We start from the raw sequence: 25,222 nt of genomic DNA, 5'->3' as shown, positions 1-25,222 counted from the left end.
GTATTTTCTTACAAGGTAAATCTGTCATTCAGAACTGTGTGTTGAATTTAACACCTCTCCACAAAGAAAAATGATTCTTTAATGAAACTGGTGGTTGGGTTGCACTTACTCAGCTCTTAAAGGAAATATTTTTCTCTGTGTGTGTGTGTGTGTGTGTGTTTTTTCCGTAGGCCCAGAAAATTGCTGAACATCGGAGAAAGTATGAGCGAAAACGTGAAGAACGAGAGATCAAAGAAAGAATAGAAAGGGTTAAGAAGGCTCGGGAAGAACATGAGAGAGCCCAGAGGGTAAAAGTTTCCGTAGCTAAACCATCAAAGGGAAATACAGTAGATTAGAGTTTTAGGATATCATTCTGATTCTTGGCTCTTAATGCTGGCTGCAGTTCTGTAGGCTGATACTACTTACAGAGAGTTTTCCTTCCTTCTTATCTAATTTGTAGGGATATCTTTTGTCCTTAAATTCTTAAGTGAGCTTATACATCCCCAGTTTATATTCATGTTGTGTCCTCCTAAAATTAGGGATTTTTTTTTTTTTTTTTTTTTTGGTCGGGTAATTAAAACTTGTTAGTATTATTTGATTTCTTGTGGATGCTTTCCCTGATTTGTTATTTTACGATTCCTCCTGTTCCAGTGTGGATTCATAGCTATTTAAAATAGACTATTTTTTATTTTTAGTTACAAAGTCATAAAACTTAGATAAAAGAAAAGTTACTCGTAATTCGTCCACAATATTCCTACTGTTCTTGTTTCTCTTAGTTTTTCGCATTTGATGTTATCATCTTCCATCTAGTTATTTCCAACAGTTTTGAATAAAAGGATGTAAAGCTATGTTATAATTATGTAACATGACATCCTAATTTTTCATCACTTAGTATTAAATATTAATATTTAACAAAATTAATAAAGCTAATTTATAATTGAATTTAATAAAATAATTTAACACAATAATAAATGCTTTTAAAGCAGCATGCTTAATTTTTAGGATTACGGTTTATAGTCGTCAAAAGTAATTTTTACAATTATACATCCTTGATGAGTTTATGATTGGTTATGAGGAAAATTTGTATTTTCTTTGTTGGAAATTGCAAAAACAAATCAGTAAAATTCTGGTAGTATTAAGTTATATGGAGAGAGTATGGAAAAGACGAACCTGAGAAACAAAAGCCATTGGCAGTCTTCATCATTTAACCATGTGCTTTCATTTTAGAGTTTTAACGTTAAGAATTTACACTTTGCATAAGCATGGACAGACGTCAATCAGTACTGTATTGCTTTCCAGTTGTTAGGTGTTTTTTTTCCTACCCCAAGTAGAGGTAAAACACTAGACAGCTCTACTAAAAGTAATGCTTCTTACAACCTAGCTAGAAAATTTTGGAGAGGCAGATGGGGCGTGTCCTTTAGTCCAGTATTGCCATTTGAAACTTGTCATTCCTCTAACTAGCTGATTTTACAGTTTTTTGCATGGTTTTGCAGACTCGTAACCGCTACCACCACCACCACCCCCATTATATAATTTCTTTCTTTCTTTGTATTAAAGGAGGAAGAAGCCAGACGACAATCAGGAGCTCAGTATGGCTCTTTCCCAGGTATTTTTAAAGAAAATTTAAAACTATTAGTATTGTAAATAATCGGAAAATATTCTGAATTGGGGCTCAAATAGGTCTATTATATTTAGTACTATTAGTCCATGGAATACTGAAAAAAGTCTTTAGAATGTTAGCCTCTAGAAAGTTTCATTCTCATTTAAAAATGTTATATTAGTGGAAATAATATTATATTAATTATTTTCCTCACACTTTGAGCAGTATATATATATTTTTTTAAGAGAGTACCCATGCACGCTCATGTGAGGGGAGGTGGGAACGGGAAAGAGAATCGTAAGCAGATTCCACACCCAGCACAGAGCCTGAGGTAAGGCTTGATCTCACAACTTGTGAGATCATGAGCTGAGCCCCAAAACTGAGAGTCAGACACTTAATTGAGCCACCCAGGCACCCACCCCAGAGCAGCTAACATTTATTGAGGTATGAACATTGTACTTTAAGAGATGGAGTAAGAGTTGATTATGATGTATTCTAAATATTTCTAAATTGTCACAATTGGATTTTATTCTGTTAAATGTTGATATTCACGAGATACTAGGTAAAAGCACTGTATGAAATTATTATTCATAAAAAATATTTTGAGTCGAGTGTAAAAATAATATAAGCTCTTTTTTGTAAATGTCAAATGATTAGAAATTACTACAGGGACAAAGTCTTCAATGATAGCAGAGGCCTAGCCTATATGATACAGGTAGAAGAACAGTTAAAAGGGCACTGCAGGAACAATTTTTGAATACTTCCTGAATGAGACAGTGTGAAATTTAAAAACCAGGAAGAGATTTTTTTAAAGTTTGTAATTCTAATGGGGAATCTGCTGCCTTCAGCTGTTTTAATAGTAACCAGCTTTCTCTGAAAGAAGGTTTACAGAGGCAGCTACACACCCCCTAATGGGTGTATGCCACTGGCTGCAACTTAAGTTCCATGGTCACAGGCTAGAAAAGATAGCCTTTATTCTGAAAGGTCATGTGCCAAGCAAGTAAAAAGAAAGAACATCTATTGGGGATGACTTTCTGTTTGAAGAAAAAGCAAGAAAATGCAGTTCATAGCTTACGTTCTGCTTAAAATGTCAATAATTTTATATCCAGTATCTTTGCTTTAGAGGAAAACCACTAGTGTAGATTAGTACTAGAGAAAATTTTTTTATTATGTGGATTTTATTGTCTAGATTTGACAAGCAGGCCGGTTAACTCTTTTTGTGCTGGACCAGTTATTTTTTTTATGGATAGAAACTACTTTTTCAGTGAGTAGGGGCATCAAGAGAAGCTAGTAGTTTTTTTCCAGCTTCTTAGATTGTCTTACCTGTGATTATTAGCTACTTATGGGAATGTTTTAAATTGTTGAGCCAGGAGGAAATGACTTCGTTCTTTGTGTTTATTCTTTATGATGGCTTATGTGTAGTCACCCTTGATCTGTAAGATACATTAATGTAAAGTGTATTCCCTTATAGATGTCTATGTTGGTATAATTGTGATTTTATAATATCTCCAGTAGACATAAAAGGTGTATGTAGTGAACAACTGAGTAGAAGATAATTTGTGTTTATAATCTAAAAATATACTGGAAGATTGAAATCTTTTTGCTAGAGTATTATCCTCAGTGTAAAGAAGAAATACCAGGAGTGCTTGTTAAAAATGCAGATTTTCACTTTCACAGATTTTGATTGTGTCTATGGTGGAGGTAGAAATCCACAGCTTTTTAAAACAAGCATTTCATGTAGTTCTTGAAAGAATGCTCTACAGGAATACAGTTTAAACAGAAACAACTAAAGTCTTAATAATTAGAACTTGGAATTGAAACACATAGTATTAAAAAGAGAAAATAAGATGACTGAGATGACTTTATTTGTAATTCCAGGGACTGTTAGGTTTCTCTTTTAGCTAAGATTAGTTTCTTTAACAGTTTTAATTACTAGGAAAAAATAAATGCAAAAGGTAGTAAAGTTGATTTACAGCCTTATTTTTTAGGAGAAAATTTGAAGGTAAAATTCTCATTTGCATCCAGTTAGAATGTTAAGACTACTTTGTGGTTAGTAGCCCCCTTGTTCTTTTTGCATGCACTTGTGAGTGTGTGTGATTTTCATTGGAAGGAAATAGTGTGCTGTCACTACTTGAGAAAGAATATGGCTGGTGTCTTGCAGTTACTTCATTTATTCTTGCAGGTGGCTTTCCTGGGGGAATGCCTGGTAATTTTCCTGGAGGCATGCCTGGAATGGCGGGGGGAATGCCTGGAATGGCAGGAATGCCTGGGCTCAATGAAATTCTTAGTGACCCAGAGGTTCTCGCAGCCATGCAGGTAAGACTTGGAAGAACAAAGTTGGGCCTTGTATCCCTAAGGTATTTCTTTTATTAATTCTAAGTAGAGACAAAGGTTACTATGTTAGACATGTTTTACTTGTCAGAATTACCAAATAGCTCATTACACAGTTCTACTGTTCATTTTTTGTTTCAGAATGAGTAGCTTAAGTTACTAAAAATAATAGTTTGCAGTATAGTTTGTAATACGGTTCTATAATACTATTAGTCTGTAATAGTTTGATTATATCCAGATGTCTTTACTTATTTATTTATATTTCAAGTTTTTATTTAAATTCTAGTTAGTTAACATATAGTGTTATATATAATACTGATTTCATGAGTAGAATTTAGTAGTTCAGTTGTCCTTTTTTTAAAAAAAAAAAAAATTTTTTTTTTTTAATATTTATTTTTGAGACAGAGAAAGACAGCATGAACGAGGGGGGGTCAGAGAGGGAGACACAGAATCCGAAGCAGGCTCCAGGCTCTGAGCTGTCAGCACAGAACCCAACGTGGGGCTCAAACTCATGAACTGCAAGATCATGACCTGAGCAGAAATCGGACGCTTAACCAACTGAACCACCCAGGCACCCTTAGTTTATTTTGAGTGAGAGAGAGAGAGAGCGTGCACGAGCAGGAGAGGGACAGAAAGAGAAGGAGAGCACGCAGCTTGACATGGGGCTCGATCCCACAAACTGTGAGAATATGACGTGAGCCAAGGTCAAGAATCAGATGCTTAACTGAACCACCCAATCATCCCTAATTTAGTCGTCCTTTTAATCAAAATTGTGTATGCTTTTTTTCATTATCTAGTTAAAGTGATATAATTGGTGTTTGACTTTGAAGTGCACATTAATAATATTTATACTTCGGGGACTTGTCCAAAATTCCATTTAACTTGTCTCTGACAAAATTGTCAAGTTTAAATGAAGAGATAAGATTCAGGATAATAAATGTTAAACCACAGAACTCTTTTAAACACTAAAAAAAACACATTACCTTTTTTTTTTTTTTTCAGGATCCAGAAGTTATGGTGGCCTTCCAGGATGTGGCCCAGAACCCAGCAAATATGTCAAAATATCAGAGTAACCCAAAGGTTATGAATCTCATCAGTAAATTGTCAGCCAAATTTGGAGGTCAAGCATAATGCCTTTCTGACAAATAAAGCCCTTGCTGAAGGAAAAGCAACTTCGATCACCTATTGGATGTCGCAATAATACAAACCAGTGTACCTCTGACCTTCTCATGGAGAAAGCTGGGGTGCTGTGAAAATAATCCCTACCCCTCTGCCCCACATACAACTGAGACATTTTTCAGTGGTTTGCCATTAGGGTTTTCATTCAGATGATGTTTTCCTACTAGGAATTACAAACTTTAAACACTTTTTAAACCTTAAAAATATTTAAAAACATATTAAAAGGGTGTGTTAATCCCTACATTTTTCTTTACTAATCATTTCAGTTTTTTTCCTTTGGATTAATTGGGCAAGGAAGATACTTCAGTATGGAAGATTTATTGCTCAGTTTGAAATAAAGGCTTATTAGCGAGAGGCAAATATAACATTTAAATAGATTAAGTTTGAGTTGGGTATATGGTTACTGAGGCATTTTGACTTGTCTTTTTAAATGCTTTATTTTTTAAACATGATTTATTTCAATAAAACCATTGGGACCACCAGTATTGCAGTAGGACCTGGATAGGGGCCGGAAGTTCTTGGCAGGGCAGCAGCAACCTTTCTCCTTTAATACAGCATGCACACTTGTGCAGATGCATTTAAATCTTACACTGTGGTGAAGGGATGATTTTTATAATGCTGCAGTAGAGTTGGATTACTTAGCTGTGTTCTTGTGTGATACAGAAAATAAATGTTTCGTATTATTTCCACACGGGAAATAAGGGAATACTTTTCTTTTTGTATTTCTGTGTTTAGAATGACCTTTCCTAGTCAGAAAATGGCCCATCTCATTGTGTGTTTTCTACTTGTTTTCGCCTCCCCATCCCCTTATTCTTTTTGGGCTAAAGATTGTCCTTTTTCACTGGCACCATCACTAATATCATTCACAGCATAATTGTGCAAGCATATGTAATGCTGGGTTTAATTTAATATGTAATACATATAATGAGTATGGAAGGTAATATCCATAGCAGCTGTAGTTTCTTACTTGGCCAACAGATTTCATATTTAAGTGTTAGGTTTTCACTTCAGTGAAAGCTTATATCAAAAGATGTTGGAAGGAGGGATTCCCTTTGTGTTCAGTTCTCTACTTAGGAAATACCTATTGCAATTGGAGTTTATCTTACATTATTCGTCTTCATATTTTGGAAAGCATGAGGTTTGACTTCATTGGTACACTACAGGGGAACTAAACTTTTTGGTCCAACATGAATTATAAAATTGATGAGATCCATGGTTCTTCATTGTGGAGTTGATGGTATTATTATGAGTCATTGTACTGCTATTCATCTCTTAAATAGTGCACCATATCCCCACCTCTCCTTTTTCTCCCTCCCTCTCTTCGAGGATAAAGAAATGATAGATTTTCTGCTGTACGTTCAACTCTTACATTAATTAAGTCCAGGCACTGTACCAGGAATTGCTAGGTTTCTACCTATCTTTCAATTTAAAGTGGCTGGTGTTTAAAAACAGTTTCAAGGGATGAGACCCTCTGTACTTTGCTTATTTGAAGAATCAGTGGTAGGAGCCAGTAAAAAAATTTCATGGAATACATTTCTGAAATAGCACATTTCTGGAGTCATAAGTGAGTTGATTCAGGTTCTCATCCTTTGCTGTACACAAACAGATAGTAATGCATCTGTTATATAAGTAAGAAAAGGCTGTATGCTAACTGAGCATGCTTTTTAAACCCTTTAAAAATACTCAGCATATAAACTTGCGTTTGAGCTTGCCAGTGTTTTTTGTTGTTGTTAATGTGTGTTCTCTCAAAATTTCTAATGTGTGCTGTGAATAACTCAAGAAGACCAGTTCCTTTTGAGTTCCTTGTTTGATTTACTTAATTATATATTACTTAAATACATTCTAACATTGCAAATAGTACCATAAATGGGTAAAAGTAAAATTGGTCTTCAGAAAAATGTGTCCTGTGCTTTTAAGTTCCACAAATACAAAGTACATTCGTTTTCATAAAAACTCAGTATCATTTCTAAACCAGAAGTGTTTTTTTCTTGTGCTAACAATGCTATAAGAAGGAAAAGTAAAGTAGTTTTTTTTTTCTGCTTAAAAATATATAGTTAATGGATTTCTAGCTACATTAAAAATAAACTATGGTTTCAAACTGGATATTGACCCCCCCACACTTTTTTTCCCCAGTACATGTTCTGTTTATTTTATGTCTTTAGCACTCACCTTAAGTTATTTGCTGGACACAGTAGGCTTTAGTTCATAAAGTGCTGTTACAACGACTTCATAAGAAAAATTAGATGTTAAACAGAGCTTTACTTTTCTTTCAGGTAGCAGTCCAGAGGTAAGCTGTTCTGCCATACTCCAAAGGCAGCTTCTGAGTCCAAAAGTGTTTGTTATGATGATCATCATCTAGCCTGAGGAAACAGGAGAGGGCGTCAGGGAAGCACATACTGAGATACTGAGACTGATCCACAGAATTAACATTTTAATGACTTCTCATATTCCATTGGTCGTTTTTTTTTTTTTTTTTTTTTTTTTTTGGTCTTGAGACCATATTTAGCTGCAAGGAAAGCTAGAAAGTAATAGTCCACTGCTTTGTGGTCATGTACCCAATAAAAAACTACAGAAGAAAAAGTTGTTACCTGGGGTAACAGCTAGCAGGCTGCCACCTTAGGATATGCTGGCCTAATTGGGATAAGGGAGAAACAACATTTTAGAGGTTTGCTAATACCTAACAATGCATCCAAGTAAGTACTTATATCAGGTACACTCTGTGCCAGGTGCTCTGTAATCAGGTTAAAAGCATTGACCCCATTCTGGTAATGACCATAACGGTAAGTGCTCTTATTCCCATTTTATATAGATGAGGAAACTGAAGCACTTAAAGTAAATTGCCCAAGCTGGAGCCCGTGAATGGCGTAGTTAAGTGTCCGACTCTTGGTTTTGGCTCAGAGCATGATGTCAAGACTCAAGTTTCAGCCTTGTATCAGGCTCCACTCTGACGGTGCAGAGCCTGCTTGGGATTCTCCTCCCTCTCTCTGCCCCTCCCCTGCTCATTCTCTCTCTCTCTGTCTCTCTCAAAAATAAACATTAAAAAAAATAAATTGCCTAAGTTAACACTCCTGCTGATTTGTGAAGCTGATATTCTCACTAGTCTTGTTCTTCAAAGGTCCTCCTCCTTCCCTTGCCCCCAAGGTCTTCCTCTTAAATTCTATGCCCTGCTGCCCTCTGGCAAAGGTTGCTTCTTGCAGGATTGTTCATTACTTCAAAAAATTGGAAAGAAATTTGAGGAGGATTGGCTAAATAAGGAATATCGTACATCACCGGGTGTACTGATGTGCACACCCAACAGGTTTCTCCGGATAGTAAGGGATGTAGCATCGTGCTTGAAGGGCTTAGAACGCTTGTGACGCCCAAGAATGAGGACAAGAAAAAAAAAAAAGGTTTAAAAATTATGCAGTAATTTTAAAGTTTAGTATTTACAACCAATATAGCATACCTATTTGCATAGTTCAGGGAGGAAAATACCCTGAGATAAATAGGCAACAAATCCTAAAATACCCACTAAGCTTTTGAAAGAGTAAACGTGAAATTGGTGAAGGTTTTAAGTCTCTTGGCAATTCAGTGACACCTTTTGTGTGTAGTGCTGGTGGAAGTGTAAATTCAAAATTTTCTATAAAGTTGTCTATAAGAATTTTGACATTCTCTTTAGGTGAAAGCAGCAAGGAGGTAAATAGAACTAGACATGTATACGGTTCTGAAAAGCTAGTTATCTGGTATATAATTAAAATGGCTTTAAGTGCTCCCCCAGATCACTAACATTGTCAGGTTGCAGTGTAACTAACTGGATCATAAATCTGCTGGTGTAGAAGCACGATACGTGAAATAATTTCTGGATAGGTTCCTTTTACTCATTTTGTATTTGATGGCATGGGTGTAAAAACAATTTCTTGTATACTATTTGTATAGTGGGAGACTTGATAGTTCTGTAATTCAGGAAGCCCTCTTTAAGGAAAATACGTCATTATGAATACTAAATTAGGTGTAGAAGTGAATGGTTAGAATTAGAAAAATTGCAAACCTCAAAAATCACAACTGCAGAGGTTTAATATGTGGTATAACTATGCAATTACTACTTTTTTCTTTTTGGCTGTATACTCATGACAACGATTTTGTAGTGTTTTCAGTAGGATAGATAACGCTATCTTGATCAAAATATTTTTGAACGTTGGGGATGCAAAAAAAAATACACAGATTGATATGCTACCTTCTCTGGGTTGGTGCCCTACAAATGGGAATTCTGATGAATTCTGTTGTGTTTACCAACATAAAGGAGAAGTATTCATAAAATGTTTGTGAATATGTATGCTACATGGTCTGGTATATTCTTGACCGAGAGCTTCCAATTTGGTAAGTCCGTGAAAACCGAGTCTTCTGCTTAAATTCTGCAGGGACCAGCCTATTCTCATTTGACCTTTGGACCTGTGCCTTTCTGTTACCATATTAGGGAGTGGGGAGAGTGTTCCTAGAAGCCATTTCTACAACCAAATATCTAGCGGTAACTTAACCATACATACAGATATCACTGAATTCACCTGTGTCCCAAATTCACCTTTCACTTAGCTTGTGGTCACTAGCACCGTCCTAAATGAAGGGAAGATCGTAACCAGTACCGGTTAAAATATTTCACGCAAATTTTGTGAAAACATGACCAAAGAAACATGGTTAGGGCCCTCTCCCAGGGAGTAAATACGATAACGCATAAAGCATGGAGCCTGGCATGTAGTAAACACTCAAGAATTATCGAGGCGCCTGGGTGGGAGTTCAGCTAAGGTCATGATCTCTTGTTTCCTGAGGAAGAGCCCTGCATAGGGTTCTGTGCTGACATCTCAGAGCCTGGAGCCTGTTTCAGATTCTGTGTCTCCCTCTCTCTGCCCCTACCCCACTCGTGCTCTTTCTCTCAAAAATAAGCATTAAAAAAATTCTCATCGTGGGTATTAGAAGGGTAAACTTGCTGGTACTGAAACTGACAAGAGACACATGGGAATGACATCCCAGTAGAGTTCAGTTGGAGTCCTGAGACATCGTGTCTCACAGTATGACCTAGGTTAGAGATTGAAAGTGGCTTCTGTAGTTCTATGTAGTTTGGTTCTTCACTTGACAACATGTAGTTATTTCTTCAGTATTTTATGAAGTACGTCTACATAAATTAGCTTTTGTAATCCTTACTGCAGTGGAGTTGTATTAACTAATTCTGTCACTTAAAGGAGAAAACCAAAAGGGTGAAATGACTTTACTAGTTGCTAACGAGTATGATCCCACCTGCATCTAATCACTTTATCTCCAGCTCCGTTTTGTTTTCCCAACACCCCAGGGTTTTTCAGAGTGCAGAACCTTGCCCAATCAGTATTTCCTTTTGGACAAAATGTGGCTTTAAAAATACTGTCGATAGAAAATACGAGTTAACTCGCAGGTAAGCAGGAAGATTTGAGTCCCCATCTTGCCTGATTCCGGCCTGTCTTAACGGAGGGAAGGTGGCCATCTAGGCCTCCCTAAGTGAAGAACAGCCAGTCAGGTCCCGGGAACCTGAGGGCACTTCCATCAGACCCAGGGCGTGGCTACCGGCTTTCTGCCTGTCCTGCTGCTCCTCATGATTGGGCCAGCGCTTCTCTGCCCCGCCCATGCAGGCCCCGAGGGCCAATCAGAGCCAAGGGGCGTCCCCAGACCCGCCTTTCCCCTCTTCCAGCCCAGTGGCTTCCGGCGGGGAGACAGCGTGCTCGCTAAGACCCGGAAGGGGTTGTGTCGGAGGAGGCGGGCCTGAGAAGGTGGAGCCTGTGGCCCTCACATCGCGGTCTCCGGCGCTTCTTTCCTCTCTCGGCTAGCTGCGGCGCCTGAGGGAGAAGTGTTGCTAGGTCTGCGGGGAGCCGCAGCAATGGCCTCAGTGCTGTCCTACGAAAGCCTTGTCCACGCTGTGGCCGGAGCCGTGGTGAGGCGGGGTCTTCACGCCCGGGCCACTGCGGGGTGTGGGGCTTCTCTGGGGCCAGTCCCAGGATGTGGCTGGGGGATGGGGATGAGAGGGAGAGGGTGGGTTGATAACTGCAGTCGTGACTGTGGGACGGAGAGCAATGAGGCATAGGCGAGAAGATGCTGGAACAGTTTGGGGTGAGGGCCAGCACACCCTCCGCCCCTGGCTGCCGTTTTGGTCTCTTCGAGAATATCTGGGATATAGACAGCGATTGTCCCACATACCCACAGGGAGCTTGGAAGAAAATAACTGCTGTTTTCTTTGCCTTCTGAAGTTTAAAGGCCAACCATTTCCCTTAAAGGCCACCGCACACACATAAACTTTGTTTCCTTGGACTGGAGGAAAACGTAGGTGTGAAGCTGTGTTGCTTAATCACATGCTTACCTGTAGTCTGTTTTCACACCCTTGCGGCAGAGAAATAGGATATCTTTGGCCAATATAGGCAGATGATACATTTTTTTTTTTTTTTAATCAAGATTAGGGTTGCTGTCCAGGTGTGGTTTACTATGAGTATGTGCGTGGTTCTTGGGTTTTTGGATGCCTCGGTTCTATTTGACACCACTCCCTTTTCCTTGAAACATTCCACTCCTGGCTTGGGTAACTTACTCAGCGGGTTGTCCTCTTTTCCCTCTGGCTTCCCTTTCTCAGATCCTTTTCTTGCTATCAACATGCACCTTTAGCAGTTGGAATCACTGTGACTTCAGAGGAATATCAGCGTCCTCTCCTTTTAGCGTGCAAAACTTTGCTGAGAGCTCACTTTTCTGTGCACACTAATCAGGATTGAACCCCAACTCCATCATTCGTTAGATAGGTGACTTGTAAACTTCACTTTCCTAATCTCTAAAGTAAGGGTATCGATACCTACCTCACAGGCTTTTTTTTTTTTTTTTAATGTATTTACTTTTGAGAGAGAAAGAACACGAGCGGGGAAGAGCAGAGAGAGAGAGAGAGGGAGACATAGAATCCAGAGCAGAGTCCAGGCTCTGAGCTGTCAGCACTGAGCCAAGTGTGGGGTTTGAAGTCACGAACCGTAAGATCATGATCTGAACGGAAGTCAGACGCTCAACTGACTGAGCCATCCAGGCACTCCAGACTTGTTTTTTTGAGTTAGTTGACACAATACTTCATGGAAGTGCCTGTTTCATTTAATTAAACCAGAAGAGCCTTTCAGCCAGTGCAAAGGTGCTGAAATGGAAGCTTGCTTGACATGCTCTAGGGTGGTCAGGGAAGCCTTATGTGTCTGAGGTGGAGGGAACAAAGGGGCATAGGCTTCAGGGGACCAAATTGTGTGAGACTTTAACACTGACTTGGAAAGAGAGCTAACTAGTTATTGGAGGCTTTGAGCACCCGGCAACTTGATGATTTACATTTTAAACATGATCACCCTGGGTGCTCTGTTGAGAGTAGACTGTAAGGGAGTAAAGGTGGGACACAGGAAAATTGTCGGGGGGCTGTGACATCATTCCAGGCACGAGATGATGGTGGCTTGGATCAGGACAGCAGCAGTGGAGGTGGTTAGCAGTGATCATTCACCTGGAATATATTTATAAGATAGAGCCACCAGGGTTTGGTGGTGGATTGGATATCGGGTATAAGAGAATGAGGGTTGGTTGGCTCCCAAGAGCTTTTGGCTTGAGCAACTGGAAGCATTTACATTTCCTGAGATGTAATATAACTATCTTACCTCTATTACAACCTCTTCACTATAACTGAACAGTTTCTGGGAGAAAGATTGGTTTTCGACTTTGGATTCTGTTTGAAATGCGTAAGAATATAGTCATGAGACTAGATAAGTGCCAACTGAGAAAGTTGTGAGCATGCCAGCATTAAGAGATTGAGGAAGTAAGATAGCACCAGCAAAGGAGACTAAGGAAGGGCCTGTCGGGTAGGAGGAAAACTAAGAGAATGTGGTGTTCTGAAAGTCACATGGAGAAAGGGGTATAGATCAACTGGGTCAAATAAGATGAGGGGTAAGAATTAACCATTGGACTTATTAACTTGCTCATCAATATGATAAATCCAGTGGTTAATTGACAAGGCACATTTTGGTAGATAGTGGAGTGAATAGTTGGAGAGCATCTAAGGGAAAATGGGAAGATGTGGAAGTTTTGTTTTCCTTTCTTTCTCTCAGTGAACGCCATTCATTCAGCACTTTCACTGAGTGCTTTCTATGTGTATGTACTGTTCTAGGTGGTAGAAATATAGTGGAGAACAAAGTTTTTTTCTTCATGAAGATTGCATTCCAATGGGGGAGTCAGACAATAATGGAGTCAACAAAATAAATAAAATAATTTGATAGTGTTAAGTGCTATAAAAGAAAATAAGGGTTGGGGCGCCTGGGTGGCGCAGTCGGTTAAGCGTCTGACTTCAGCCAGGTCACGATCTCGCGGTCCGCGAGTTCGAGCCCCGCGTCGGGCTCTGGGCTGATGGCTCAGAGCCTGGAGCCTGTTTCCGATTCTGTGTCTCCCTCTCTCTGCCCCTCCCCCGTTCATGCTCTGTCTCTCTCTGTCCCAAAAATAAATAAACGTTGAAAAAAAAAAAAAAAAGAAAAAAAAGAAAATAAGGGTTGGCAAATTTTCTCTGTAAGAAGGCAGATGGTAAATATTTTAGATTTTGTGTACAGTCTCTGGTACAGGTACTCAACACTGCCGTGATAGTGTGAAAGCAGCCATTGACAGTAATAAGTAGATGAATGAGTGGCGCTGAGTTCCAGTAAAATTCTGTTTATAGAACAAAGCAGTGATTGGATTTGGCCGGAGGGCTATAGTTCTCTGAGCCTTACTATAGAGAGTGACTGTAGGTAGAGGTGATATATCTCCATATAACCTACAAAGACATTTCTGTTTTTTTGGCTCCTTGTTGCCTATTTTTCTCTTGTTACAGTTCTTTTTTTTAAATTTTTTTTTAACGTTTTATTTATTTTTGAGACAGAGAGAGACAGAGCATGAACGGGGGAGGGTCAGAGAGAGAGGGAGACACAGAATCTGAAGCAGACTCCAGGCTCTGAGCTGTCAGCACAGAGCCCGACACGGGGTTCGAACTCACAGACCGTGTGATCATGACCTGAGCTGAAGTCAGACGCTTAACCGACTGAGCCACCCAGACACCCCTCTCTTGTTACAGTTCTGCTTGAAATTATGCACCCTGAGTTTGCTAGGGTTTTTCTTTCTCCCATTAATGTAAGCTCCCATTAGATTATCTAATACTTTTTAAGAATAATTTTTTTCTCTTGCTTTCCCTCAGAGTAGTAATGTTCCTAGCACATATCTGGGAAGTTGGATTGTGTTTTGTTATTTTTTTGAACTGTCATGCTTAAGGGTGTTCTCAAACTTTTGCTTTCTTTTTTTTTTTTCAAATCCTTGTGTTAAGATTAAACATGTAATGCAAGTGCTAGTTTCTTCTGGTTGCTACTAAAGGGAAAAAAATGTCACCACAAAAATGTCGCTACAGTTGATAAAAAAAAAAAAAAAAAATGGCATTGCATTTAGTGCTATAGTACTATGGTGTCTTGTGTTTAATTAAATGTCCTGAGCATAGTGTTCAACCAAAGCTTTGAGATGACCAAGGAAAGTCCACTTAGCATAATGGTAAGAGCACTTAAGTGTTGATGTGCCTGACTTGAGCCAGGCCACCTGGGTTGGAATCCTGGCTCTGCCTCTCATAGCTGTGTGACTTGCCTAAAACTCCAGGCAAGGCTGCCTACAGTAGTTGCTTCTTCTCCCCCAAAAGATTGTTGGATTGTTGCTTAAGATGTTGATTTACAACCTTTTTGAGTTGACATGTTTCATGTTTATTCACTTCCAAGTTCTACATTCTCTCATCAAGTATGACGTTCTGCATACAAACACACACATTTTAAAAATTAAAATAAATTAATGATTTTGAGTGTTTTGTGGCACACTTTGGGGTAATTGCAGATAATATCGAGTATTTGAAAATTAGAATTGTTGGGGCGCCTGGGTGGCTCAGTTGGTTGAGCATCCGACTCTTGATCTCAGGTCTTGATCTTAGGGTCGTGGGTTTGAGCCTCATACTGGGAGTGGAGCCTACTTTAAAAAAAAAAAAGACTTTTACTATTTCAGGAGGATGCTGTAGCTCTAATTGATGACTATTAGATGATACAATTAGTGGCCTCATAAACATTTCTCAAAATAGTGAGTATAATTAGATTCATAATTTTATCTTTTTGCTTCTCATTAGATTAGTTTTTTGGGTTTTTTTTGTTTTTTTTTTAATTTTTTTTCCAACGTTTATTTATTTTTGGGACAGAGAGAGACAGAGCATGAACAGGGGAGGGGCAGAGAGAGAGAGGGAGACACAGAATCGGAAACAGGCTCCAGACTCTGAGCCATCAGCCCAGAGCCTGACGCGGGGCTCGAACTCACGGACCGCGAGATCGTGACCTGGCTGAAGTCAGACGCTTAACCGACTGCGCCACCCAGGCGCCCCTCATTAGATTAGTTTTGAAAAATAGATTTTATTTGTAGAAATGTGGATTTTTAATTAAGGGAAATCTTATTAACCTACTCTTCAACTGCCAATTTGAAGAATGAAATTGGTTAGAATTGCCTAAATGAGGTTTAGACACTGAAACAGACTTTGTAATTGAAATGCTAGTAATTAATTAGGACACTTCTTTTTTCCCTGTAGTTAATTTTAATTTTATTTTTTAATTGCATAATTTATGTTAAAAATTTTTTTTTAACATTTATTCGTTTTTTTTTTTTTGTTTTTTTGTTTTGTTTTGTTTTGTTTTGTTTTTGAGAGATAGAGAGCAAACAGGGGAGGAGCAGGGAGAGACATACACACAGAATCTGAAGCAGGCTCCAGGCTCTGAGCCACCAGCACAGAGCCCGATGTGGGGCTTGAACTCACCAACCGTGAGATCATGACCTGAACCTTAAACTGATTGAGCCACCCAGGCGCCCTGTGTAATTTACGTGTTAAAAGAATCACATTTCATTGAGTAAATGCTGACTATTAAAAAATTCAGATCATACAGAAATATAAAAGAGCCCTCCTCCTTTCTCCTTCCACTTTACCTTTTATTGCTTTGTAACTCAGAGCCCAGGCACACCTATCTTTAGAACTGTGTAAGAAGGCTTATTCCAAACATTTTTCTCCAGTTGGTATCAGAAGATAAAATTAGGTCTAACTGCCCAACTCTGTGGCTCAACACTTAATATTATTACACTGGACGTTTTACCGTATAGACTCAATTCCTACCTTTTAGAAGTAGAAACCAAGTAGAGGAACTTTTTGGTTTGCTGTAAAAGACCTTCTAAATATAAAGGTCAGTGAAAGAGTCCCTGTCCTCAAGAAGCTCTTCTTAAGTGTATAGTAGAGGTACTACACGGCCCCTGGTGGTAGGACTAGGGGAGAAGCGGTGGGCTGCATTTGTGAAGGTGATGGGAAACCCCCAAACTTGATGTATTCAGACCCAGTCTTGAAGGAAGAGTGGGAGTTTCCTAGGCAAAATGAAATAGGAGGGTGATAAGAGACTTTTAGAACAAAAAACGTGTTCAAAGGTCCTTGTGTAAATCAGCGTGCGGGGAATTTCGAGTTCTGTTTCTTCAAGTTTTCCTCATTCTGTTTTCTCTGTGTTTATATACAAATAAGCATTTACAAATAGATTTTTTTGTTTGTTTATATAACTGGTATTACAGAGTTGCATATCCTGGGTTTTTTGGTATGTTTATTTCAGAATATAAAGCATATCCCCATATGTATGAAGGTTCTCTGGTTGCAAACTGGAAAAACAGACTTTGAGTATTTTAACAAAAAAAAAAAAGTTTATTGGCAGGCTTTTTAGGAGCTCCCAGGATCAGTGGGCAGGCTGAAGACTTGAAGTAGGAGAGAACCATCATTTTCCGAAAAGATTTCTGAAGCAATCCCTGGAGAGTGTTGGGCGCTACCACTGGAATCAGTAGATTTTGTCCCTCTACAGCATTCTCAAGATTTAAAGTTATGGGAGAACCCCAGTTAGTTGTGCTCAAGATCATGTGCCGAGTCCTTGACTGTAACAGGTGGGGAAAGGAAGGGTCCGGCAAAAGGAACCTGCAGGGGCTCTTCAGCAGATGTAGTGGAGGGTGGGCATCTAGATTTACCATCCTACCAAGATTGTACACAGTGGGAATAGGTAAAGAAAATCAGGCTGCCCTTAGAAAAAGGAAATGAGGGGCGCCTGGGTGGCGCAGTCGGTTAAGCGTCCGACTTCAGCCAGGTCACGATCTCGCGGTCCATGAGTTCGAGCCCCGTGTCAGGCTCTGGGCTGATGGCTCAGAGCCTGGAACCTGTTTCCGATTCTGTGTCTCCCTTTCTCTCTGCCCCTCACCCGTTCATGCTCTGTCTCTCTCTGTCCCAAAAATAAATAAACGTTGAAAAAAAAAAATTAAAAAAAAAAAAAAAAAAAAAGAAAAAGGAAATGATGCTGTGTGGCCCAAAACATCAGATATCCACTATATCATGTCATTAAAAAAGACTTCAAACAGCATTTTTTTTAATATAAAATATTTTATCATGTAAGTGTTCCATAATTTATTTATGGTCATTTACATCATGTCTAACTTTAACTGTAGTAAACATTTGTACAATGTAAATGTTTTTGTTTTTTTTTGTTTTTGTTTTTATTGTTAAACTTACATCCAAGTTAGTTAGCATATAGTGCAACAATGATTTCAGGAGTAGATTCCTTAATGCCCCTTACACATTTAGTCCATCCCCCCTCCCACAGTCCCTCCAGCAGCCCTTTGTTTGTTCTCTATATTTAAGTCTCTTATGTTTTGTCCCCTTCCCTGTTTTTATATTATTTTTGCTTCCCTTCCCTTATGTTCATCTGTTTTGTATTTTAAATTCCTCATATGGGGGCGCCTGGGTGGCGCAGTCGGTTAAACATCCGACTTCAGCCAGGTCACGATCTCGCGGTCCGTGAGTTTGAGCCCCGCATCACGCTCTGGGCTGATGGCTCAGAGCCTGGAGCCTGTTTCCGATTCTGTGTCTCCCTCTCTCTCTGCCCTTCCCCCGTTCATGCTCTGTCTCTCTGTCCCAAAAAATAAATAAACGTTGAAAAAAAAAAAAAAATTCCTCATATGGGTGAAGTCACATGATACTTGTCTCTCCCTGACTAATTTCGCTTAGCATAATACCCTCTAGTTCTATCCATATAGTTGCAAATGGCAAGATTTCATTCTTTTTGATTGCTGAGTAATACTCCATTGTATATACCACATCTTCTTATCCATTCATCTGTCAATGGACATTTGGGCTCTTTCCATACTTTGGCTATGTACAGTGTAAATGTTAATGTGACCTCCCACAACCCTGTTATGAAGAATCTGTAGGATTGCTTAGTTAAGCGACTTCCCTGATGTCACTCATTAATTTATAGATGAGAAACAAAACGCTGTGTTCTGGATTCAGTTTAGTTAACTCATATTCTAACTTGTAAAATGTTAGTAGCCTCACAGGGTTTTGTGAATGTTAATAAAATAAGTAAGATAGCTTTTATACTATCTGATACATAATAGGGGCCCAATAAATGGAAACTGTTAATCATTTTGTGCACAACTCTGTCTTTTTTTTTTTTTTTTTTTTTTTTAATTTTTTTTCAACGTTTATTTATTTTTGGGACAGAGAGAGACAGAGCATGAACGGGGGAGGGGCAGAGAGAGAGGGAGACACAGAATCGGAAACAGGCTCCAGGCTCTGAGCCATCAGCCCAGAGCCTGACGCGGGGCTCGAACTCACGGACCGCGAGATCGTGACCTGGCTGAAGTCGGACGCCTAACCGACTGCGCCACCCAGGCGCCCCACAACTCTGTCTTTTAAATTTATTTATTTTGAGAGAGAGTGCATGCATACGCTCACACAAGTGGGTGAGGGGCAGAGAGAATCCCAAGCAGGCTCCACACTGTCAGCACAGAGCCTGATGCAGGGCTTCATCCCACGAGCCATGAGATCATGACATGAGCTGAAATCCAGAGTCAGACACTTAACTGACTGAGCCACCCAGGCTCCCCCACAACTATGTTTTCTAATTTTCTGTGCATCCTAACTTGTTTGAGTTAGTTAATTTCATGTTATATTTAATAATAATATTTAGTATTTAGAATTCCCTGACTTTTTTTTTTTTTAAGATTTTTTTTTTTAAGTAATCTCTACACCCAACGTGGGACTTGAACTCGTATCTCTAAGATCAAGAGTCACATGCTCCACCAACTGAGCCAGCCAGGTGCCCCTAGGATTCCCTGACTTCTTAAACCCCTCTCACATCTATTAACAACCCCTAGACAGGCATTGTAACAAGTGGTTAAAAGTGTGGACTCTGAAACCAGACTGCCTGAGTTCAGACTCCAGCTCTGTCACTTACCATCTGTGTGACTTTGGGCATGTCTCTCAATCTCTGCCTCAATTTCTCATCTATAGGAAGGGGAAAATAATAATACCCACCTAGTAGGGTTGTTTCCGAGGCTTTTGGACAAGTATCTTTATTCTCTTACAGAGACAGGAAAATGGAAACAGGGATGTTAAATGATTTGGCCAGGGTTACCAATGAATTGGTCATAGGCAGAAGGCCAGAATCCAGGCCTTTTCTCTCTGCTATGCCTAGCTGCCTTCTCTTGTGTCATTCCTTTGTGTATTTCAAAACCAGGTTAGATGATCAGAAAACAAGTGACATTAAATATTAAGTATACACATGTATAACCAAACTGGAGGCAATTGGACACTAATTGTTTTTTTAATGTTTTATTTTATTTTTGAGAGAGGGAGCTTGAGCAGGGGAGGGAGATGGCCAGAGAGAGAGGGGGACAGAGGATCCAAAGCAGGCTCTGTGCTGACAGAGAGCTGGCTTGAACCCACAAACTGTGAGATCATGACCTGAGCCAAAGTCGGATGCTTAACAAACTGAGCCACCCAAGCCCCCCTTATTGGGAGTACTTTAAACCACAGTTCTAACAATTCATATGTTCAGTTCTCTTTGAAAGGGTTTACTTTTCCACAGGTGATTCATTCACACCCAGATTTTAAATCTAGTGGCTCAGATTCCCATAGAATTAACTTAGGTTAGTATGTATCTGAGGGTATTATGTTACTTGGTTTAAAAAGCTCAAAAGGAGGTAATTGGAGAAAGTCATTATGGTATTATCTTTACTTCCTAGCTTGCTGTTTTATTTCATTTAGGCTTCTGCTAAATCATGATCGAATTATTATATAGTGTTTAGTCTTGAAGACTTCATTGCCTCACTACCCACCATCCGAAATATATCTTGATTTCTTAGTAAACTTTTTTTAAGATTTAATTTTTTAGAGCAGTTTTAGGTTCACAGCAAAATGGAGAAGAAGATACAGAGATTTCCCATATACCCACAGCCCTCACCCATGCATGGCCTCCCCTATTATTAACATCCCCCCCTGGAGTGGACATTTGTTACAGTTGATAAACCTGCACTGACACATCATTGTCACCCAAAGTCCATAGTGCATATTAGTGTATATTCACTCTTGATGTTGTACATTCTGTGGGTTTGACAAATGTCTGATGACATGAAACCAGCATGAGAGTATCACATGGAGTACTTCCACTGCCGTAAAAATCTTATGTGCTCTGTTTATTCATCCCTCCTGACCCCCTTAATAAACTTTTCAGCTAACAGGGTCATTTCATGTCAGTTCTCCTAATCTTAAAGATTCTTATGCCATCTTTATGGAAATTATTTTTCTAAATTTGCTTCTTTATGCTTGAATCAGAGAAAGGTTAAATAAAGGAAATTGTATTGCCATACATACAGTAGTTTATAACTTAATTTTTTTAAATAAATGTGGTATAGATGCTGAAAAGTTTTGGAGTAAAAATTATCAATGTCATCTCGGGTCATTTATGTTTTCTTCTGAACCTGAGTTTTCTGAGCTTACTGGGGTTCCCAGAGAAGTAAATGTGGTAACACTTGTGGAACACCTAGTGCAGTATCTGGAGAAGTGTAGTAAGGCCATAATTTATTTATTTTTCCGATATATTCTTGTAAATATAAATATAGTATTTGTACCCAGTTTCAGAAATTAAATACAAGTGAAGTTTGTTCTCTCTTCATATGACCAACTCTGTCCTTTCACTTATAGCAGGTAATCTCACCTTTTATTCCCTAGATAAAATAGAGGCTTCTTGGGATGAGGTTTCTCACTTTCCATTTTGTCTTATTAAACAATCAATTGCAGTTGTGCCCATATGTCCTATATTCTGCTGGCCTCAGGAAAAACAGATACATCCAGTCTCTGCTACCTTTGATCTTGACCCTTTACTCCATCCCCAATTATGTGTTAGGACATAACTTCCCCCTTACTCCATCCCCAATTATGTGTTAGGACTTTACTCCATTAATTTTCACTTCTTTCTTATAGCTTTAACCTCTCCATTGTTTGCTTCCCTTCAGCCCTCAAACATGGTTAGCCCTGTCCTGTCATACCAGTCTGGTCTGGAGACTTGCCTTTTTCTTTTTTTTTTTTTCTTTTCTTTAAAAAAAATTTTTTTTTTAGTTTATTTTTTGAGAGAGAGAGCAAGCGAGCAAGGGAGGTGCAGAAAGAGAGGGAGAGAGAGAGAATCCCAAGCAGGCTCCATGCGGTCAGCACAGAGCCCATGCAGGGCTCAATCTTAGGAACTGTGAGATCACGACCTGAGCTGAAATCAAGAACTGGACGCTTAACTGACTGAGCCACCCAGGCACCCCCTTCTTTTTTTTTTTAAGTTTATTTATTTATTTTGAGAGAGAGAGAATGTGCACACAAGTGTGTGAGGAGGAGAGGGAGAGAAAGAGGGAGAGAGAGAGAATCCCAAGCAGGCTCCGCACTTCAGCGTGGAGATTTAATGAACCATGAGGTCATGACCTGAGCTAAAGTCAAGAGTAGGATGTTTAACCGACTGAGCCACCCAGGCTCCCAGAGACTGCCTTTTTCTTAGCTGCTGCTGGTTCTCCTAAGTTTACTTAAAGGATATTCTGTACTAACTACCTCTCCTACTCATCCAGGCTAACCACTGGAACTACTCTTCCGGAGGCCATCACTGACTTCCAAGCGGTGACTTTTTTCATTCTTACTCGATTGGACTTTTTAGTTATTATTTTATACTGTACACTCTCCTACCTTCTTGAGGTGTCTTCTGAAAGACTAGTTATTCTTTCTTTTTTAATAAATAAAATTACAGTTGTTCTTTTGGAAGGAACTTAAGTAACCATTACTAATTTTAGGGTCCTGATTAATATTGAGTTCTAGTGCAAAAAGGTGCTATAAAAAGGATATAGGAACCAACATTTGTTGAGTGCCCAATGTGTACCTGGTATGATGCTAGGTGCTTTTTATTACTTATTTCTCACTTCTCACAGCAATCCTTGATAATTATGTATTGGCCCTAAAATTACAGATGAGGAAACTGAGGCATGGAGATTTGAAGTTATTTATAGTATGTACTATAACTGGGACCTGAACATTGGTTTGTTTTATCCCAAAGCTCATGTTTTTTTCCATAAGACGCTTAGGTGCATTCATTATCTATTAGGCCTTTTGTTTAACTTGTATGTTAAAGTTTTGTTTAACTCTGTGTATGGATATGAGAATTTGCTTGATTGCTTTATCAAGGGAAAGACATACTAACTCTGATAGGTAAATAACATTTTTGAATATGAAAGCCGCAGTGAGTAGCTTTCAATCTTTGGGATTTCATTAGCTTGAGATCTACCACTGAAAATGTATTTTAGTTGTTTTTCTTTCTAAAATAGCCCTTTTATCAAATAATGCCATGTACTCCCTCAGGGGATGCTGTACACTGATTTCAGTAGTGTTGTGACTCAACCACCATTTCTAGACTCCTCTCTGGAAATTGACTTTGGAACTGGCATTGCATTTTTTTACTATTTTTCATCCTTCAGGGGTGAATTAACATTTTGGAAATGGTTGAATTTGGTGACTTGGTTGGTAAGCTAACCTAAACGTTATTGTCCTTTAAAGGCATGATGCTCTACTTCTATATGTGTGTGTGTCCCTGTTATTCCCATAAGATTGCACATGCTTAGGGGACCACATCTTGACCAAGTTTACCCTATCGTCTCATTCTGACTCTTGTTTGTGGTGGTAGGTGTTTCAGCTCAACGGCATGTGTGTTTATGTTGGCCAAATAAAAAAATAGACTTTGAATGTTTATTGACCTTTTACAGGTCAATAAATGAATAAACCACTATATTTTGGATGTGTAACCTGAAATGTAGATGCTGATACATTATTAAGGAATCCAGGTGCTGACTATGGGACCGTTCACAACAGAGAGAAACAAAAATGCCCTAAGCTGAAACTGGTGTATGTGACTTGGTTTGCCATTTTTATCTCTAGCTATGATCTGTGTCCTTAAGCTGTAGTATGCTATTACCAACTGCCTAAAGACTTTTTTCTTTTTTTTTTTGCTATTTAGTCATTAATTAATTGTTAAGTTCCTGCCCTTGAGGTGCCCATAGTCTAATAAGGAAGACAAACTCATTAACAACTAAATACAGTACAGTGATTGCTGTGTAATAGAATTTTGTACACAGGATGCACAATAGCATTAGGAGCATCAGGTGAGAGAGTAGTTAATTCATTGCCATCTGAAACTCACTATGTCCAAGATTGAACTAGTAATTTCTTAAAACTATATCCCTCAAATAACTTTCCTAATTCTGTCAATGGTATCTTCATTTCTTATGACTTTCCCTTCTCTCTTACAATCCATATCCAATAAATCAGAAAATACTATTCTTTTAGATCTTCTGGCAGATATCCCTTCTCCATTTTTTTAAGTTTGTTTATTTTGAGAGAGAGAGAGAGCGCGCGCACAAGTGGGAGAGGGGAAGAGAGAGAGGGAGAGGGGGAGAGAGAGAGAGAGAGAGAGAGAGAGAGAGAATCCAAGCAGGCTCTGCACTGTAAGCACAGAGCCTGACGCAGGGCTTGAACTCAACAAACCATTATATCATGACCTGAGCCAGAGTCTGATACTTAACTGACTGAGCCACTCAGGTGCCCCTCCTCCATCTTTTTACTGGTTGTATTTGTGGTCTGGTCTTTCAGGTTGAGAGCTCTTGTGGTTGGTTACTTGGATGGCCCCCTAAAAGGCCTTTGGCATGTATTTTAATGAGATACCTGTGTAGTAAAGGTCTAAATTTAGATTTCTGGCTTTTTTCCTTCTTGATTTTGTCATTTTCCTGATTTTTATATACAGGGTAAAATGGTACTATTTAATGTCTGTTTGATTTTCTTTTGTTTAGTATTACTGTACTAAATTTTATAAATTTTGTGGAGGTGGGTATTAAGTAGAAATACGTTTCTTAGTTCACTTGTTAAATGTCCAGGGAACATGTTAAGAGTGGTGTTATGCTATGAGTGATGTTATGTAGTAATAGATTTGAAATGTGAATATGTTACCAACCTGCCCTTACACAATTTTATCATGAAATAAGAACAAAATTGAATAAACAGCAAAGGAATAAACACATTCACAAAGATTTAAAAATATTTATTTGCCAAGACTAGCAATAGTCCATTGTAAAATACTTAAAATGAGATTTTGGTTTCTAACTAAGGAACTAATCAAAGCATCTCCTGAAAACTTCCCTTTATAATTAAAAAAAAAAAAAAAACCTGTAAAATATTTCTTTAAAAAAAATTTTTTTTTTTTTACATTTATTTATTTTTGAGATATAGAGCATGAGCAGGGGAGGGGCAGAGAGAGAAGGAGACACAGAATCCAAAGCAGGCTCCAGGCTCTGAGCTGTCACCACAGAGCCCGTTGTGGGGCTCGAACTCACAAACCATGAGTTCATGACCTGAGCAGAAATCGGACACTCAACCAACTGAGCCACCCAGGTGCCTGTGTATAAAATATTTCTTAAGACAACATGAAAGCATTAATAAGGTGACAAGATAAGGAATTCTCAGACTAGAGAGTGAGTGAAGGCAGGACCTAGAGGGAAAGAGAACATTTGCCTTGCAAGAAGTGATTAAGCAGGTAAACATGAGCTTTAGATTTGTAGCTTTCAGAGATACAGAGAAGAGAAGGAACCCAATCTGCCTGTAGACAGGAAGTCCAGTAGCAGATCACCCAGTAAACCTGGAATCCCAATGGAATCTGCTGTAGACATGAATGGAAA

At 38.9% G+C, this 25,222-nt stretch overlaps 2 protein-coding genes across 4 annotated transcripts in view; both read left to right on the top strand.

The window, feature by feature from the left end:
* ST13 (ST13 Hsp70 interacting protein) overlaps positions 1-6,800 on the top strand; it is a 32,252-nt gene extending 25,452 nt beyond the window's left edge. The window contains exons 9-12 of one of the 2 annotated variants that reach the window (XM_045465952.1): positions 171-287; positions 1,537-1,585; positions 3,762-3,895; positions 4,913-6,800. In XM_045465952.1, the coding sequence (XP_045321908.1) occupies positions 171-287; positions 1,537-1,585; positions 3,762-3,895; positions 4,913-5,041 (429 nt within the window). In that variant the 3' untranslated portion in view covers positions 5,042-6,800. The remainder of the gene's footprint in view (positions 1-170; positions 288-1,536; positions 1,586-3,761; positions 3,896-4,912) is intronic. The other variant, XM_045465953.1, reaches the window with a different exon arrangement.
* A 3,984-nt stretch (positions 6,801-10,784) lies between these two features.
* SLC25A17 (solute carrier family 25 member 17) overlaps positions 10,785-25,222 on the top strand; it is a 48,368-nt gene continuing 33,930 nt past the window's right edge. Inside the window, exon 1 of one of the 2 annotated variants that reach the window (XM_045465943.1) lies at positions 10,785-11,021. In XM_045465943.1, coding sequence (XP_045321899.1) covers positions 10,968-11,021 — 54 coding nt within the window. In that variant the 5' untranslated portion in view covers positions 10,785-10,967. The remainder of the gene's footprint in view (positions 11,022-25,222) is intronic. The other variant, XM_045465944.1, reaches the window with a different exon arrangement.

Source organism: Leopardus geoffroyi, chromosome B4 (assembly GCF_018350155.1).
Source record: "Leopardus geoffroyi isolate Oge1 chromosome B4, O.geoffroyi_Oge1_pat1.0, whole genome shotgun sequence".
Classification (NCBI taxonomy): domain Eukaryota; kingdom Metazoa; phylum Chordata; class Mammalia; order Carnivora; family Felidae; genus Leopardus; species Leopardus geoffroyi.
This window is presented reverse-complemented; position numbering and strand designations above follow the sequence as displayed.